The sequence below is a fragment of the Oryzias latipes genome, chromosome 5 (genome assembly GCF_002234675.1).
Source record: "Oryzias latipes chromosome 5, ASM223467v1".
NCBI classification, from domain to species: Eukaryota; Metazoa; Chordata; class Actinopteri; order Beloniformes; family Adrianichthyidae; genus Oryzias; species Oryzias latipes.
The window spans coordinates 9,082,495-9,099,953 of record NC_019863.2 but is presented as its reverse complement, the minus strand read 5'-3'; the positions used below and the strand labels follow the sequence as shown (position 1 = coordinate 9,099,953).

The window sequence follows — 17,459 nt, the reverse complement described above, 5'->3', positions numbered from 1 at the left end:
CATTTTACACAAAAAACTCATGAATTTTATATACCCGTATTACAGGGGTGTCAAACTCAGTTGCACAGGGGGCCTGAATCCAAAACACGCTTTGGGTTACGAACTGAACAAGATGAACATTTACTGAACACACTAAAGCTAAACTTTTACAACTTTTAAACCTTTAAAACTTAACTTTTTGAACCTAAATACGAATAAAAGCAGACGGGAATATTAATCCAGATTCAATCAAGTTAAACCTTAAATAATATTTTGCTCTCCATAAAAATATATTCTGTCAAAATAATACAAATGTGAACATGATGCAGCACAAAACAAACTAAGTCTGTAAATATTAATAAGAAATAAATCAAATCTTTCCGTTTTCTTTGCTCTTTTGTCAGTTTTTTTGGAGCTGGACTCCTGGCATCATTTTCAGCAATGAGTTCACTTTTTGCTTGGTGTGTCTTTGTGAACGTATCAGAGGGATTCGATTTTTTTTTAAAACGTATCATTGTGAATATCATTTTTAGGCCTTGTAAAATGTTAAAGACTAAATCATAGTACTCATCACTGGGATTACTCTAAAAATATTTAGTATTTTCCTAATTTTGTGCAACACCGTCAGTAAAAATCCTCCAAAAAACCTGAGTCCATTCATAAACCAGTGTTCTATAGTTAATTTATTCACTCAAAAAGCGCAACTGGCTTACTGCCTGCTGTCTTTATGTCAAACAGTTTACTGACCATCTTAGAGGCCTTGTGGTAGATTGTCCGCCCTGGGACTGGAAGGCCGTGAGTTCTAATCCAGGTTGAGTCATACCAAAGACTCTAAAAATGGGACCAATCCCTCCCTGCTTGACGCTCAGCAGTGAGGAGTTGGATTGGGGGTTAATCCACCCGAGTGTAGCTGTGCAGTTCACTGCTTCCCCAGGGGATGGGCCAAATGCAGAGAACAAATTATCTTGATCTTGATAGCCATAGCTCTATTCTGAAAGAGATCATATTATAGTATTAGTGTCCACCAGAATCCACTAATTGTAAACAATTGGTGGTGGAAACCAGTCCAAAAAGGAGTAGCAGATGTACCACTCTGTTCACAAAATAAGGGTGCATTTCTGTCAAAATTGGCTAATAATAAGAGGATATTGAAACAAAAACAGTTAAGCTAAAGCAGGCTAACTAGTAACTTACTGCAGCAGCAGTAATAAAATAAAATAAAATGTAAACAGGTTTAGAATACAATACATCCACCAACTTCCTTTCTTTTTCTGATTTTATCTTTCTTTTTAACTATCGCTACGGTTGGTTGGGCCTTTCCAATGCGGCAGGGAAGCTGCTCTTCTGGTTGGGCTGGAGCTTGCACTCTCTGTCCCCCCATGCCTCCCTGCTCTCTGGCTTTGGGGGCCCCCGTGGCGGTCCTGCTGGCCCTGGCCTGGGTGGCGGTGGGGGTCTTGGTGTGGGGATGACTGGGCACTCTTCCTCCTTCCTTTTTCATTCCATCATTCACCTTAGAAGAACATAAACACTCACTCGAGCACAGGTGTTAGCTCACCTTTGCACGAATAGTTTGTGTGACTGAATGAAATGTTTCACATGTGTTGGTCTGAATGCATAAGTATTCCTGTGTGAACATTAGTTGTATTGTGTACATGTTGACATATTTGTATGAGAACATTTTTGGAGCCATGTTTATAAGTGTGTGTGTGGACAGGCCTTCTAGATTTGTATTACTTGTTGCCCAAGAAACTTGTTGTTTTATGCTGCTTCATGGTCCCCCCCCCCTTCTATAATTACCCTCCTACCCCCTACCCCCTAGCCCCCACGCCCCCCCAACATTCCTCTATCTTCTTCCCTTCCTTTCATTTCTGTCCGGTCCAAGATGACTGTTACAGACATAAGTAGGATGAATAAAGTTTAGCCTAAATTATAAAAGGGGCTTATTTAAATATACACCTCCTGTGTGAAAAGATGCATAACCCCTATTGTAACAGTGAAATATGTCTAACACAAGAGGCTTTCAGCTCTCATCTGTCTGCTCAGCCGTTGGACAGGACAAGTTGGAAAAAAAAATGGCAAAAATACATATTTTGATTAAATAGTGTATAAAGATACCACTGGAACATAAACGCCAGCACTTAACCCTGGAGATCCCTAAGGGGCACATTTTTAAAATTATTTTTATTTTTATTTTTTAGTTGTATCTTTTGGCTGTTGTCAGTTGCTGCTACTTCAAACAAACAAACAAACAAAAAAGTCAAAATAAAATAAAAAGCTCAGAAGAAAAGTCTTGTTCTTGGGCTCTTGGTTAAATGTCAGACAGCCGTGACTTAACTCATTCTTTAAAATCTGATGTTTACAATTGTGCATCAGGTATTTAAAACATTTTTTCCTGGTCTGTCAGCAAAAGTTTTAAAAACAGGTTTTTTATATAGCTGTTAAAACAACTAATGTTCTCACACAAAGTACCTAATGATGAGATTTTATCATTATATAACACAGATGAAGACATCATGATTAATCACCTGAAGTCAGTTGTTACCATAAATGTTGGTAGATTTTCTTTTCCACATGTCAAACACGTCCTGCCTTGATGGTGAACTTTATGTCATTAAAATGGATCATTTTAGTTGGAATTGTGTGATTTATTTACAAATGTTTTTCCTTTTTGAAGCAGATTTTTTGCCATTTTTAAGCTTTGCCCTAAATTGAACATTTTGGCACAAAGGCAGATACAAAAGGTTAAGTCTGACCTCCGTAGCCGGGGTCAGCGGTAATGAACGGCAGGAATGCGCCGTGTTTGAAAATGCAGGCTGACTGTTTGTTGCATTAACTCCCTGACCTGCTTTGAGACTGACAGGATGAGGGACAGAGCGAGTGGAGGGTTTGGGAGATGGAGGTTCATGTGGGACACGTCGTAAAAGGGAAACTATTTACTTTAAAGTCAGAGATTCTCACACTTAACAAAGCAACCTTTTGTTAGCTGTATGTTTAAAAATTAGAGAGTTGTGAGTTTAGCTGTAATACAGAGAATGCACAGTGAATGCCATCCTTCATGTCTTTGTGCAAGAAGCTAACCTCTGTTGACCCCTAATAAAAATCAGGTACATTTTAGTTTTTCAGAGAAAAAAGCTTCATTTCTGTCACACCTTAGCTGTCACATTTCCAAACCCAATTAGATGTTTGACTTGTGAACAGCGGGGGTGTTTGAGGTGTTGTGCGATGGAGAAACACATTCATTATAGTGCAGGAGGAAAGTGAAGTTAAGAAACCATGAGAGAATGAAATGCCTCAACGGCCACATTTTATTTCAAGGTATATTTTAATGTGCAAATCTGTCAGTTTCTTTATTTTCCTATTCCTGGAATGTTACCCCCTCCCATGCACCCCTGCTCTGTTTTTTCCATTGACTGCACATTAGAGGTGGGAAGGATTGCTTGAGGTAAAGTACTGTAACACATTCACATCACTCACGCCATTATCTGACATTTTCGTCTGTGAAAACATGGAAGGCCTTTAAAGGATGAGATCCTGTGGAGGTGAGAAGCCCAGCTGCTGTGCTTTGTCATCCACAGCTTGTGTGTACATCCTTCACCGAGAGGTCAAAAGGCGCCACATATCAGAACGTTATGGCTGACATGTTTGTTTTTCATACCTATACCCAAAAATGATAATGGATGACAAATAGCCTTGTAAAAACCAATCATGGAGGCTGAATTATTTTCAGGCTTTGTGCTTTTGGATGGAATCATCTGAGTTTGTGAGCAGTTCTGTTTTATACCTTGCAGAAATACGGTTTTGGTTCTGAGGGAACAAAAAAGTTGGAGATGTGTGTTTGATGTGTGTCATATTCTGGTTTTTAACTTTTTGTGATTTGTAATCTCTCCCATCAATCCTAGAATGATTTTGGCTCCATTCAGAGTCATCGGCTTGTTTTCTGCTTTGTTTCTCTTGACGTTTGGATCCTGTTCTTTTAGTAAAGTTAGCAGCCAGCATAGCAAGACCTCCAAACCAGCTAAAGGGGGGGAGACCCTGTTGATGAGGGAAGGTGCTGCAAAGAGCAGGAGAAGCAGCAAGCTGAGGTTTTCTCACGCATTCTTCCCCTCTTTGTCCTGAACTCTTTTGTCTCAGTCTCTTTTATTTCTTTACACCCTTCTCATTTCCCTTTTATAACCGTAACTTCAGTTTTTTAGGAAAAGTCATCCTTTTGCATTCAGTTGCTGCACTTCTGTTGAGAAGAAAACTGCAACGTTTGGAAGTAAACATTAGATTTATGATACTGAAAAGTAGAAACGCAATTAAAATTCGAGAGAATACATGTATCAAACCATTTCTTTGCACTTCTCTATTGTACTTTTCTCTGCCAAACAAAAGTAGGATCTTTTCATTCAGTGGGAGAGATTTAGGTTTTTAACTGCTCCTGGGAAGTCAAAGAAGGAGTTTCTAATTAAACGGGGTCCATTGGAGTCAGTGGTTGGGGACATCACCACCCATCTACCTGCCATCAGGTCCTGCACAATGCCCTAATCTGTTATAATTGTGCTTAGTTTTTGGCTCTCACCCCGTCTCATTAGGCTCTTTACAGCATTCCTGATAAAAGGTCACTTTTGGTCACCTTGGCAGAGAGAACATCAGGTCTAAATAAATCAGAAGTGACAGGAGTTTGCAAAATAAAGCTGTAGGAGTAATCAGTGTGGACTCATTCTTTTTTCCTCTGGTGTTCCTCTGATTTCCTGATCCTAACTTCCTGCTCTAATTTTGATTTTTCTGTTGTTGTTTTTTTAATCACTTACTGCTTTATTCAACTAAGTCAACCATGCATTTCAAATCTGTGCTTTGAGTTAACAGCTGAGGTGTCCAAACTTTTTACAAAGAAGGCCAGGTGAAAGTGTGAGAAGGCCAGCCTGCACTCTTTTAACTTTTATCTCAACATTAAATGCAGATTAATTTTTCTATGCAAATTTCTGTCTGGATAAAAAGGGATAAAAAGCTTTAGTCAACATGAAATTTTGGTTCATGTAAAATATTACATATTTAATATTCACTGTAAACTTCCAAATTTAAATCATTTTAGCAAGAAAGAAAAGGCTATCCTATTCAAAGAAACTATTGTTTAGTATTTCACAAAAATTCTCCAGTCTCCTCTCAGCTCTGTCTGTCAACTTTCCTTATTACTATTTACAGTTGACATTTTAGAAAGAAGCTAGAAAGTGGGACCGTAGGGTCCAGCGATTATGTTGCAAAAGTTTTACAATGCCTTATGACGGAATTTAGACAATCACAATCAAGAAATCGTACACACAATCATGCAATGAATTTGGCCTACAGAGCGGACTTTGGACATGCACAATTTAATCTATTTTCTATGTTTTTACCCAAAAGGAAATCACTAATTCTTTGCAGAGCAAAGAGTACAAAAGTGTAAAAACAGATGTTCATATACCATTCTTTCTTGTCATTGACCATGTTATCATCCTGCTTTTGTTTTTTTCACATAAAGCTCACAAATACACCAAAGACAAGAGGGCTGATTCAGGTTTTTGGAGAATCCTACCCAGCAGGGCCTTGCTTGAGATATCGTATTAGAAAAATGTAAATAGCTTTTAAATGACCCTGGGGACTATGTAATTTGCTGGCTCTATTCAAGTCTGAAGGACAGTGGAAGTATCCAGTGTCACAGTCTGTATTAAAGCCGTCAGAATCCGAGTTTTGTGTTTCTGCTGTCGACCTGCAGCAGGACAGTCTGTGGTTAAGCCTCACAGGTAAATGTCTCTGGGGGATATTCTCTGCTCAGACTCCGCGCATACCTGTGTATCTAATGAATGCCGCAGAGAGACAGGCTGGAATCACAACAAGTCATTTTTGGATTCTTGCATGTCTCCATGTGATGTCTCACACGCTCCAAACCCCCTGACCAAAGCAGAGAAAGACAGGCTGCAACAGACGGTGCACAGATAAAGCACATGTTCAGGTCAGGAGGTCAAGCACCCAAGGTTTGTGAGGGATTTCTTTTTCTCCCATCCAAAGGGTTTTATTCTAGACATGAACAGATTTAATTAGCCAATGTATGTTCTTTAATCTCCTGCTTTTGCCTTTTACTGTGTAAAACTGAACAGCAGATATAATGTTACTTTCTTTAAGGACACACTTCCTGCATTAGTTATTGCCCTTCCAGCTTTCCTTAAATGTTTTGACAAAACAGGGTTGAGACATAAAGCTGGTGTTTTCTTGACATCATTCAGGTTCTGCGTTTGGGGTGATTGGCTGTAAGCAGCACTTTGACTCTTATTGCTGTGCTTTCTGTGACATTCAGCTAAAGTCACGCTGGAAGAAAAAAGAGGAGTCTAATGAGACGTTAGGCAGCTGTCAGTTTCAGGTTATACAACCACAATAGATGTGTAAATATGTGTACACACGACCAAAAGGCTCTCCTCGTGCTTCACTGACATAGATCTATATAAAAAGGATTAGAAGAGTTTAGGACCCAGCCGACAGAAGGTTTAAAAACAAACTTGGGATTTTTGAGCCTTTCTTATTACTTAGCATTCCTGAGTGGCATAACATTCAAAGATAACCTAAGTGAAGGTTTTGAGGTCAATGAGGTGCACGCAGAATTGTGTTTAATTAATATTTACAGCCCAGAGACAGATGGTGTCTGTCACCAGGACACTCAGCCGCTCGTCTCTGTTTTCTTGTCAAAGCATGCCTTTAAAAAAAAAGAGCGGTTCAACATCATATGAATGGAGGAGCAGATGATCGAGCTGCACATTTTTTAGGCAAAACACCTGCAAGGGAAGGAAAAAATACAACAGACTCTCCACCAATGGTGTCACAAACACTCCTCTCAACTGGCCATCATAACACGCGTGCCCCAGAGCTCTGTCCTGGGTATCCCTGTTGTTTATCATTCACCTTCTTCCCCTTGGTCGTATCTTCCATCAACGTCAAATACAATTTCACTGCTATGCAGATGACACCCATCTATACATTTCTACCAAACCAGACTCCACCCTCCCACCTGCCTCCTCTACCAGTTGCTTTCTTTCACTAAAATCCTGGTTCAGTTCTAATTTCCTCAAACTAATCAGCAATAAAACAGAACTTCTACTTGTAGAAGTCTGCTCTTAGTAAAATGAAAAATGTTATCATCCCTTTTGACAACTCCCTCTTTTTTCCCTCCCCTCATGTTAGGAGTCTGGGTGTCATCCTTAACAGGACTCCTTCCTTCACTTTTCACATTACCGATATCCCTCAGACTACCTACTTCCACCTCTGGAACATCCGACATCTTTGCCCTTCCCTCAGCCCTCATTCCGCTCCCGTAGTGGTTCACAGCCTCGTCACATCTCGCATAGATTATTGTAATTCACTTCTGTTTAGACTCCCACAAAAAACTCTCCGCAAACTTCAACTGGTACAAAGCTCTGCCACCCACGTCTTCACTTGGACTACAGCTGCTAATCGAGTCACTGAACATGTCACATGCCCAAAACTGAGTCCCTGATTGGCAACACGTCGTCCACACCAAATTTTACACCCCTGTCTAGGGGCTTGTAAAAGAATGTAACATAAAGGTAAAAGAACAAATGAAATACCCCAATGACTAAAAACGTCTCACAAACAAACCCAAGCTGAAAATGAGCTGGGAATATACTTACAGAAACTATCAAAACTACGCAAAAACAACCAAATGCAAGGACCAAAGCCTCTAACAATAGCAATAATGGCAAGCAAAGTAAAGCTCTGCTGCTGCCAGCTGGGGGGTGAGGGGTTGGGGGATGACGTGGCAATATTTAAACCCGGAGCTGGACGTCCTTAGCCAATCACGTGCTCCAGACTAAGAAAAAAACAGAACATGAATGCTGCTTTTGTTTTATGCTGCAGCATAACGTTTTTTAACTCTGGACGCAATGCAGGGTTCAAATCGCACTGCTGCCAGACTGATGCGCCATATCTGACACTCAAATCTTGCTGAAGGACCTTTGATCTGATCGCGTTTGTTTAGTGACTTAACTTGGAAACCGGACGCCCCGAGGCGAGAATTGTGTTCGGTATGAATGCAGATTTACTTGATACATACTTCACCATGTTGATACCAGAAATTGTCAGTAAGCAGTGATTGGTCCGAGTCGGTCTGAGTCAACATTTCTAAGGCAAACACTCTCATAAATCAGGACTGAGCTTCCCAACATATACACACGTACATGCACACACACACCCTCACAAACACAGACGCAAGGAAAGTGGGACCTTGGACCATCTGTCCCCTACCCATCCCATCCCTGGTAGGGGGAACTGGGCCCTTGGCAACGGAGGCCACGTCCCCTGGGTGCTGGTTTTCTGGGCCCGGCAGTGCTCTCTCCATGCAGGGAGAGGGATCCCTAAGCTCTCTGGCAAGGCCAAGAGCCGGGGATCGCATCACACCTGGGCCGGGGGTGTCGGGTGTGGTGTGGGTTCTGGTCCTTGCCCCTGAGTGCTGGGCCTCGCCAAATTTCCAACTGTGGGTGAGCCTGGTCGGGCCATGTTTACAACATCTCTTGTGGACCCCCTCTTCTCCTGTGTGCCCTCCTCCTGGGCGGGGGCGGCTGGCACCTGCCTTACTTCTTCCTGGACCTACCGTGGGCCGGGTGCGTGGCTGCCTGGAGCACGAAGCGGGTCTCCCTTGGGGGGTCCTGGCCCGTACCTGGGGTGGGGCGGGGGGATGCCCAGAACTCCTGGTGATGGGGTGCTCGTCTCGGGCTGCGGGCACTCTTCTCGGGTGGGGCCCGGCGCTGGGCCCTCCTGGTGCGGTGGGGGGGCTGCTCTCCTGGTTGGGCCGGGGCTGCGCTCTCTGTCCCTCCGTGCCTCCCTGTTCTCTGGCTCTGGGGGCCTCGGGGTGGTCCTGCTGGCCCTGGCCTGGGTGGCGGATGTGGTCACCCGAGGGGCTGTTGTTCTCTGCCTACTGCCGAGTTGCGATGGGGGGTTCTGGCTGCCGCACCTGCTGCGGCGGGGGTCTTGGTGTGGGGATGGATGGGAACTCTCCCTCCTTCTTTTCACTTTCCACCATCCATTTTAGAAGAACATAAACACTCACCTGAGCACAGGTGTTAGCTCACCTTTGCACAAACACTTTTCCTGATTGAATGAAATATTTCACACTAGTTAGTCTGAAAGCATAAGAATGCGTGTGTGAACACTATCGGTATTGTGTACATGTTGACATGTGGACATTTTTGCAGCTAACAGGTGTGTTTATAACATTTGAGTGTGTGTGGACAGGCCCCGCCCCTTCTAGATTTGTATTACATCTGAACCAGACCGTATTGATAAACATCCAGCAACTTGTTGCTTTATGCTGCTTCATTGTTTTACCCCCCCCCCCCCCCCTATAATCTCCCTTCTACCCCCCCCCTTAACATCCCTCTCTCTTCTTCCCTCTTTTCCTTTTCTGTCCGGTCGAACACAAATGATCTACAAATACGATTAAAATGAATAAAGTTTGGCCTCGATTACAAAAGGGGTTTATTCAGACATACCTCTGGTTTGTCAGAAAATTCAGAACCCCTGTTGTTAAAGTAAAATAGGTCCAACACAAGAGGCCTTCAGATCTCATCTGTTTGCCAAGCTGTTGGACAGGACAAGTTAAAAAAATAAATAAATAAATAAATCAGGACTGAGCTTGTTGGAAGGCCACACCCCTAACACTTGAAAGCGGGCTTGAGGTAATCTGTCAATCAAATGCTTTGAATGTTCGACATGAGACCTCATACTTTTATTGAGGCATCTGATTGGTCAGTATATCACTTGAATAACTTGCAAAAAAGAAAAAAATAGGACTTGCTAAAACAAAAATACAGTAAGAACAATTGTTCTGACAAATAGAATGACTGTTTATTTCTCTATGGGTGTCTATGGGATTTTGGATTCTTGGAACCAGTGGGTATTTCCTGTTTGGAATGTGAGGAGGGAGGGGCCACTTAGTCCAGTTCTCATATACAGTCAATGATTTGTATTGACATGCAATTTCACTCTTAAAGCACCCAAAAGTTAGGTTTAAAAAAAACAGCATTAAGAGTGTCTGTTAGGAGTCCAGCAGACTCATTTATATAAAACTAAATTGGAATAGTGAATAAGTAAAATATGTCTTTGTTAAAGTTACAGTTTTTACTTTGACCACAAAAAAAACTATCACAACTATTACAGTTATTACAAAGCATGCATGCGAGTCCCCTGGAGGGACTAGTACATTAATAATCCAGACAACAGAGTTTCTCTTTTTTATGTTTTCGGTTGCTGGAGTGCCTTGTGATTTTTCTCTGGAAAAAAGTGAACCTTGGCACAAAATGGTTTAAAAACGTTTATTTTAATATGATCTGTGAGCCCTTACAGACATTTGTGTTCTGCTTCATCTTTAATAAGACATTTTTAACTTCTCTGGTTCCGGGAAACCCACTTCCACTTCTATTCCTATTTAACAGTTCCGTTCTGATGTTTGCCGCAATTACAGGGTCTCGGGAAGAAGCTCTTGCTCAAAACTGGCATTAAATACATCAAGTAGATGTTGGGGTAGAAATTATGGGATGAGACATTCATCGCTTTGAGTCAATGTGGTGAATTGTGGTAAGTGTGGCTTCCTTTCATAGTGACTCGATTTAGTGTGTTGTTTGCATTTTAGTCGCATATTAAAGAGCGCGTAGAACTCTACAATGTCAGCCCCATAAACAATCAGCTGCACATCTGGATTGCGATGGGTTAACAGCAGGGGGCAATGTTGAACTTGAACTGTGACATTCCAGAAAATAAGTGCATGGATGCATTTATACGAATGGACTCCTTTCCTTTTAGGGCCATTAGGTAAAGTTCAAACCTTTCTGAGCTGTCCTTGGGTCACGGCTGGGGTGCAGCATGAGCGTGTTACCATTTAATCAGGGGTGAAAAACAAGCGATATGATGTATTTTTTTTTTGTTAAAGGCAGAACATCAGCTTTTTTTCCCCACATCATCTGAATTTTTTTATGTAATAATCTCCTGTGGATCATATTGAAGTGATTCCTGACTCAGTTGACAGTCCAAGTCTCTAGTTTGAGTCATGTGTGTTCTCTGATCAACATAAATCATTCCGAATGCGAGCTGATGCAAAAACAGGCGAAACACATGAGGATTTACTTATTTACTTTTTACTTGCTTGCTCACTGATTTTTGGTGCAAAGGAGTAAACATATCATCCCAGATGACATTCACATGAATGAACAGGAAGTAATTGGAAAAAAAAAAAAATTCAAAATCTGGTCTGTATCAAAAGCAGTCCAATATCCCCTAAAACTTTACCAACTGAAAAATATGCTCGGCCAAACTCGTAAAACCCACTAAAAGCAAACATTACTTTCCCTTAAATCTAGCGGAGGCAGGTTTGTGCTGCTGTGTGTCAGACAAAATGCTTTATGGAGAAAGAGCTCCAGCAGAAGGCCAAAGGTGAGATTTCAGAAAAACTTCTTGAAGTAAATTCCAGTTCATAGATGCGGTGTATTGAGTTTCAGTAGCTGCCACATGTTGCAGGTCAGCAATCCTCTCTTGGCTCTTTTCTAAATTAAACTTGCAAACTCGGTTATGTGTCATTGCAACCACAGTCATGGCACCTGGTAAATGAAAGCAGCTGTGAGATCTGGAGGGAATGCAAACAAGGCCCAAAGGAAAGGAGAGGCACATGAGTGTAGCAGCAGGTTCTACAGGTTATTGTTGTAGGCACCATTCCACCTAATGATCCTTGATGAATTCTGTAACTTTTGAGCTTGTGACCTACCAAAATAATATCACTTTGGCAGTTTTCTTTGTCCCAGTAAGCCCCTTGTGGTCTGCTTAGACGTTTAGCTTCATCCTTAGCAGAACCAGCCAGAAAGTACAACACAGGAATGTAAGGTCCTACTGGAACTTGACTTCAAGAAAGGAAATGGAGATGTTTATTGCTTTGTTTCTTAAATCTTTACTTGGGTAGCCAACCAAAAATGTTCACAGGCAATTATTCCCAGGTTTGGTGTGACCGATCCTGACACTGTCGTAAAAAATCGACTTTGTTTAATCCGTAAAAGTCCTGAAATGAGCCGGAAACACCACTAGCATTGATCCAGCTAAAGCATGGCTAGCACAGGAGAACATTGTTAACAATGAATGGCGTTAGTTTTCCATGCAACATCTTACTTTCTAACATCTTTTTTCACTAGCAGGTACTGGTGGAGCTCATCTGACTATGCTGGCGTCCTTCGGTTACATAAAGTACTTGTTTGATTGGTTAATATAGTAAAAGATTTGAAAAACATATGAAAGACCTTTTGAAACTGGTATGTTGACGTAAGACTCAGAGTTATTCGGTAGCCAATGAGCTACTGGATTTAGGGGATGTCCCGCCTCCCCTCCCCTTGACTGACGTTTTGCTGATTTTACGTGTCAACAGATATAGAATCAAAACCGCAAGAAAATAAAAGCATGAAAAAAAATTAATGCGCAACTCAAAAAGTCAATTTCAGAATAAAAGCTCAACTCAAAACGACGATTATAGAATGGTGAGAAAACAAATTGGCAGCTGAGAAACATGATTGTGCTTTGGGTTATATCTTTTGGTTGCAAATTGTGGGCTTTGGTTCTCAATTTATGCATTTCGATTCGCGGAATTGGGGTTTTGATTCGCGGTTTTACGGTTTCGATGCCCAATACATTAGGCGCTGAGTTGAGACCATACCTTCAAACAAATAGTCTTCTACTGCTAAAAGTAGCATTTCACATCTTTTCTCCTGCTAAGTCAAAAGGTTTGACATGATAAAGACCCTATATGCTGTTTTTATATTTTGCCGTTTTAAAATGTAAATTAAGGCCGCAAAAATAGGTTTTAAAGTTTCACATTTTGTAAATAGTAATAGCTCTTTTCACAAATCCAGCTAAAACAGACATTTGAGGTTCTATAAATGTATTTCTTTAGCTTGGTATTCCTCTAACTTTAGGATTGTGTAAATTCTCCTTCATTACAGAAAAGGTCAGCCTCTCTTATTCCCCCCTTCATGTTTCTGAACAGTTGTTGCACAGCGTTATGTAATTCCTGGAGCACATTTTGCCCCATGAATATTGACCTTTGACTTTGAGCACAGACATAAATTGGACTGCAGACAGAGCTCAGGACCCCAGGCGTTTGACCTTTTTCTGGAGAACGTGAACTCCAACAAGCCTCCAAATTGACCAAATTCTCAGGCCAAGGAGAGAGAAAAAATGTCTCTGTGATTTAGCCTTTACTGGATGTGACACCTCTTTTCTTTAAAGGAGATTACATGTCTTGTTTCAAATATTTTGGTGTTTGTCCTCACACTGAGAAGACGGAAGGATGTGTTATGGAGCAAGTTGCTTTAGGGGTTATCAATGTTTTGCAAAGTTTTAACTTGTCCAAGTAGTTTTCTTTTTCTGTCAGAGATTTTGACGCATTTCCTATTTCCACCGCTTTTCAAAATAAAACAAGTGATAAACAGATGAAAGAAGGAAAAATTACACAGAGGCTATGTCTGAATGCCCTTCCTAGTCCCTAACTTTTCAAAAAATAGTGTGGGACCATCTAGTGCCCAGGATATTAAAAGCAATTCGGACACCGTGCTCACTGCTTTTTTTTTTCTTTTTAAAACAGCAAATATAACATACTGGTAATCGATTTCCCAAAGTAAGAACCTAAAATACAAACACTTTACAAAGACTATTCATGAATCCACTGTGTTCGTTGATGAGTAATTAAAAATATATTATTTTTTCGCAATAATTGTTGAAACGGTGGTCTATATTCACCATTCTAGTAAAAATCAATACACACTGGTTTTTCGCAGAGACTTCTAGGAAATTTCTAGGGCACTTGATTTTGGAATTGTAGATTTGGACAGTTCTACAACATGGCGAAAGCACTATATAGTGCCCTATATAGTGAGTAATAATAATAATAATAATAATAATTAATAATTGATGCTTTATCCCACAATGGGGAAACTCTTCTCCACATTCTGACCCATCCCCTGGCAGGAGCGGTGACCTGCAGACTAGCCGCGCTCGGGGGGCAACAGCTGGCTGGGGAGAGCGGGGATCGATCCGCCAACTTATCGGTTTTTGGACAACCTGATCTACCTATGAGTAGTGAAGGAATTCGGACACAACCAGAGACTCAGTGTGTGCACACGTTTCTTTCTCGCTTTGCAACTTTGACCTCTAACCCCCAGGAGTTTAGCATTCCTGCCTGCTTATTGAGCAGAAAGAGATCTAGAGCGATGCTGACCCCAGGCAGACCCACGGCAGAGCAGCATCACCAAATGTTCTCCATCTCTTTTGCAACCCCAAAACATGAATAGTCCAACCACCACCGTGCATGCAGCCTCATGGGTCCAATGATCACTTTACAGCTTCGCGAGTTTCCTGTTTTCATTTTTTGTTTTTTTACAGCAGCAATCTCTGTTGTGCAAGTTAAATGAAATGTCCTCATACACCCTTTCTCGCCTCAAGACTCAGACTTATTAAACCAAACACCTTCTGTTTAGTGCTGAGCTCAGAATCAGTCAACGTCCAAATTGCATCTGTAATTGAGTCACAAAAATAGATGCTGTATTTTGCTTTAATGATTGTGTATTTAAAAATATTGAAGTAAATGTTGTACTTTGTACAGCCATAAAAAGAGAGGACAGTTGTAAGTTTGAACTTTTCCAGATGTTGAAAGCTGAGAAGGAACTTACTTAATTGGCTTGTAAATCTAGCCTTGCAGTGAACTAGAATTTGCAAGAATATGCTCTTCGGGAAAACATGGCTGCATTCATTTCCTTCTGTCTTGTGCAGCAACTCATTTCTTTTATTGGCATGGAGAGAGTTTACAAGCTGACAAGTGCCAAATCACTGTTCCTGCTTGATTTGCTTCATTGCTTTGTTTGGTCTAAGATTCCCCCTGTTGGCATATTCAACAGAAAAAAAGGAGGCGTTGAATCAAAAAGGAAATGAAAGGGAGCTTTCCTGTCAGAGACCCATGTGGGTAAAATGAGATGTCAAAGCATCAGATGTAGATCTGTGTTGTGCCAGTGTAGAGAAACATCCATAAATCTGTCAAACACCATTCCTTTCATTCTTAATTTTAATATTATTTTGGTTTGCAGAGGCTTTGCAGCTTTAACATCTGCCGGCCAGACTGTCAGAATCTGCATTTTACCCTGGTCATTATGATTGATTGATGGGAAAGATTGCATCTGGTTTAGATGGTTCAGGCTTTAGAAGCAAAATTCATCTATAAATGAGCTTATTGAAAGCAACAACTCCTTATGGAAATGCTGATGCTCTGTGTGAAAGACCATGTTGGTGTTGAGTTGGTGTCTTGTGTATTTTTAACCCCCTTTGGTACATTTCCTGGAAGTGGAAGGAAATTGTAGTATCTGCTAAATAAATGTTTATTTTTTTCAAACAGATGTGAATGAATGTGAGGAAACCAACGGAGGCTGTGAGGCTGTCTGCTGTAACACCATTGGCAGCTTCTACTGCAGGTGTCCTGCTGGGCAGAAGCTAAATGAAGATGGCAGAACGTGTCAAGGTCAGTGGTTATTCTTCTTCCTATTATTATGCTGGTGATGCTCTACTCCCGTTTATGTATTGGGGATCGAACTGCCAACCCTTCGATCATTTGTCAAACTTGCTCAATCCTCTGAGCCGCTGCTGCCCTTTAACACTTGTTTATTGATTAACCCGAATTGCTTCCTACAACAAAGATTTCCTAAATCTCTGACAGTGCGAACAACTTGGACAAAGTAGAAGTTTTCTGAATATCATTATGTGTTGTAGATGTTCTGGTTGAAGAGTGTTTCATTCACATAGAACACTCAGGAGCCTCTTGATTCAAGAGGAAAAAAAGCAACAACCATTAAGTTTCCTGAAGGGATAAAATTTTAAAAGACATTGTCACACTGTATTGTCTCTGTGTGTACGTGTGTGTGTATATCAACCTCTTTTTGAAGACCCACTCCGACGGATATTGTGTTTTTGCTATTTTTAAAATGTTTTTGTGGCATTTTTCTCATGATGAAGGACATATGTAAAGAATAATTAAGCTTAACATTGTATTTCTGAGTATCTATTTATAAATCAATTAATCCAGCTGTATTAGTCACATACTTGAATTGCGTTGCAATGCAGCAGTGAAAGGATTTTTTGTGTGCCACTCCAACAATGAATTAATTTAAATAATTAAATAAATACCTTCAGAAAAAAATAAATACATATATACTATATATAATCAGCTCTTGGATGTGTGGTTGAGTATGAGCACCACCTGAGGAAAGAAGCTCCTCCTTATCCCTGTGTGGGTCCTCAGGGAGTGGTAATCTCTCCCTGAAGGCAGCAGGCAAAAGAGAAGTCCTGGCTTCACACCGCTTCAAGTAGGTGTCCTGTGGGCCTGGAAGGGTGGTTCTGATAATCCGCTCGGCTGAGTGAACCGCCCTTCTAATGGTCTTGACATCCTGCTTGTCCCCCATCCATGCGATGATGCTCCTGGTGAGGATACTAAAACAGTGCAGGTGTTGAAGTTCCTGAGTATCCTTGTAGGGATCTGGAAATCTCGCCGACGTCTGAGGTGGTAGAGACGCTGACGAGCCTTTGTCATCACGGTGCTGATGTGGGCTGATTGTGACGTAGAAAATTTGCTTCGCGGGTCACCTTCTCCACCCAACAGTATCGCCCAAAACTCAGAGGCAAATTTCTAATGAACTACTGCCGATCTACAGAAACTATGTTCTAGAAAACGACACAGGTTTTTAAATTTTAGCTACAAACAGCATATTCTTAAAAAAAAGACCAGTGGGAAGGGTTTAAAAAAAGATCAAAAGATGATCAGAGTGGGACTTCCAGGACATCCGAAATCCTATAAACCTTTGATCCCTATACCTTTCAAAATAACACTTCTGTCTGGGTAAAATAAACTGCATCCACTGCATTTTAATACAAATTTCCTTCAAAATAGGGCCTTTCAACCTTCTTTTGAGCCAAGGTTAACTTTTTTCTTCAAAAAACACTCAAGGGGCACCACCAATTTAAAAATAGGTATATATTTATATTCACGAATATAAAACTCTGTTATCAGTATTAACAATATACACTCATTCTTCTCAAAGTGTATTAAGAATCAAATAGACACACGAAAAAATGCCTTTTATGATCTTTCATATGTCTGCCTACTCGTGTGAAACCTGGTCCTGATGAACACAGCTGATGTCCTGCCAATCAGGTGAAATTTGAGAAGTGATCTTATAGCACACTAGAATACATTAGCAAAACTGGTTGAAATGTTCTGCTTTATTCATACTCTCTGAGCATTGTGATAAACCCAAAAGGTCCCAGAAAAAATCCTTCTAAGCAGCACAGCAGACACACTTACAAACACTGAAACAGCCATCACTGCTACATGCTGCTCCTTCTCTGTGGTCTGCGTAGCCTATACAATCCAGGATTCCCTGATA

General features: G+C 41.0%; 1 protein-coding gene across 1 annotated transcript in view; it reads left to right on the top strand.

The window, feature by feature from the left end:
- Positions 1-17,459, top strand: part of megf6 (multiple EGF like domains 6) — a 67,630-nt gene that overhangs the window by 24,967 nt on the left and 25,204 nt on the right. The window contains exon 5 of the mRNA XM_011474833.3: positions 15,419-15,541. Within this exon, the coding sequence (XP_011473135.1) occupies positions 15,419-15,541 (123 nt within the window). The remainder of the gene's footprint in view (positions 1-15,418; positions 15,542-17,459) is intronic.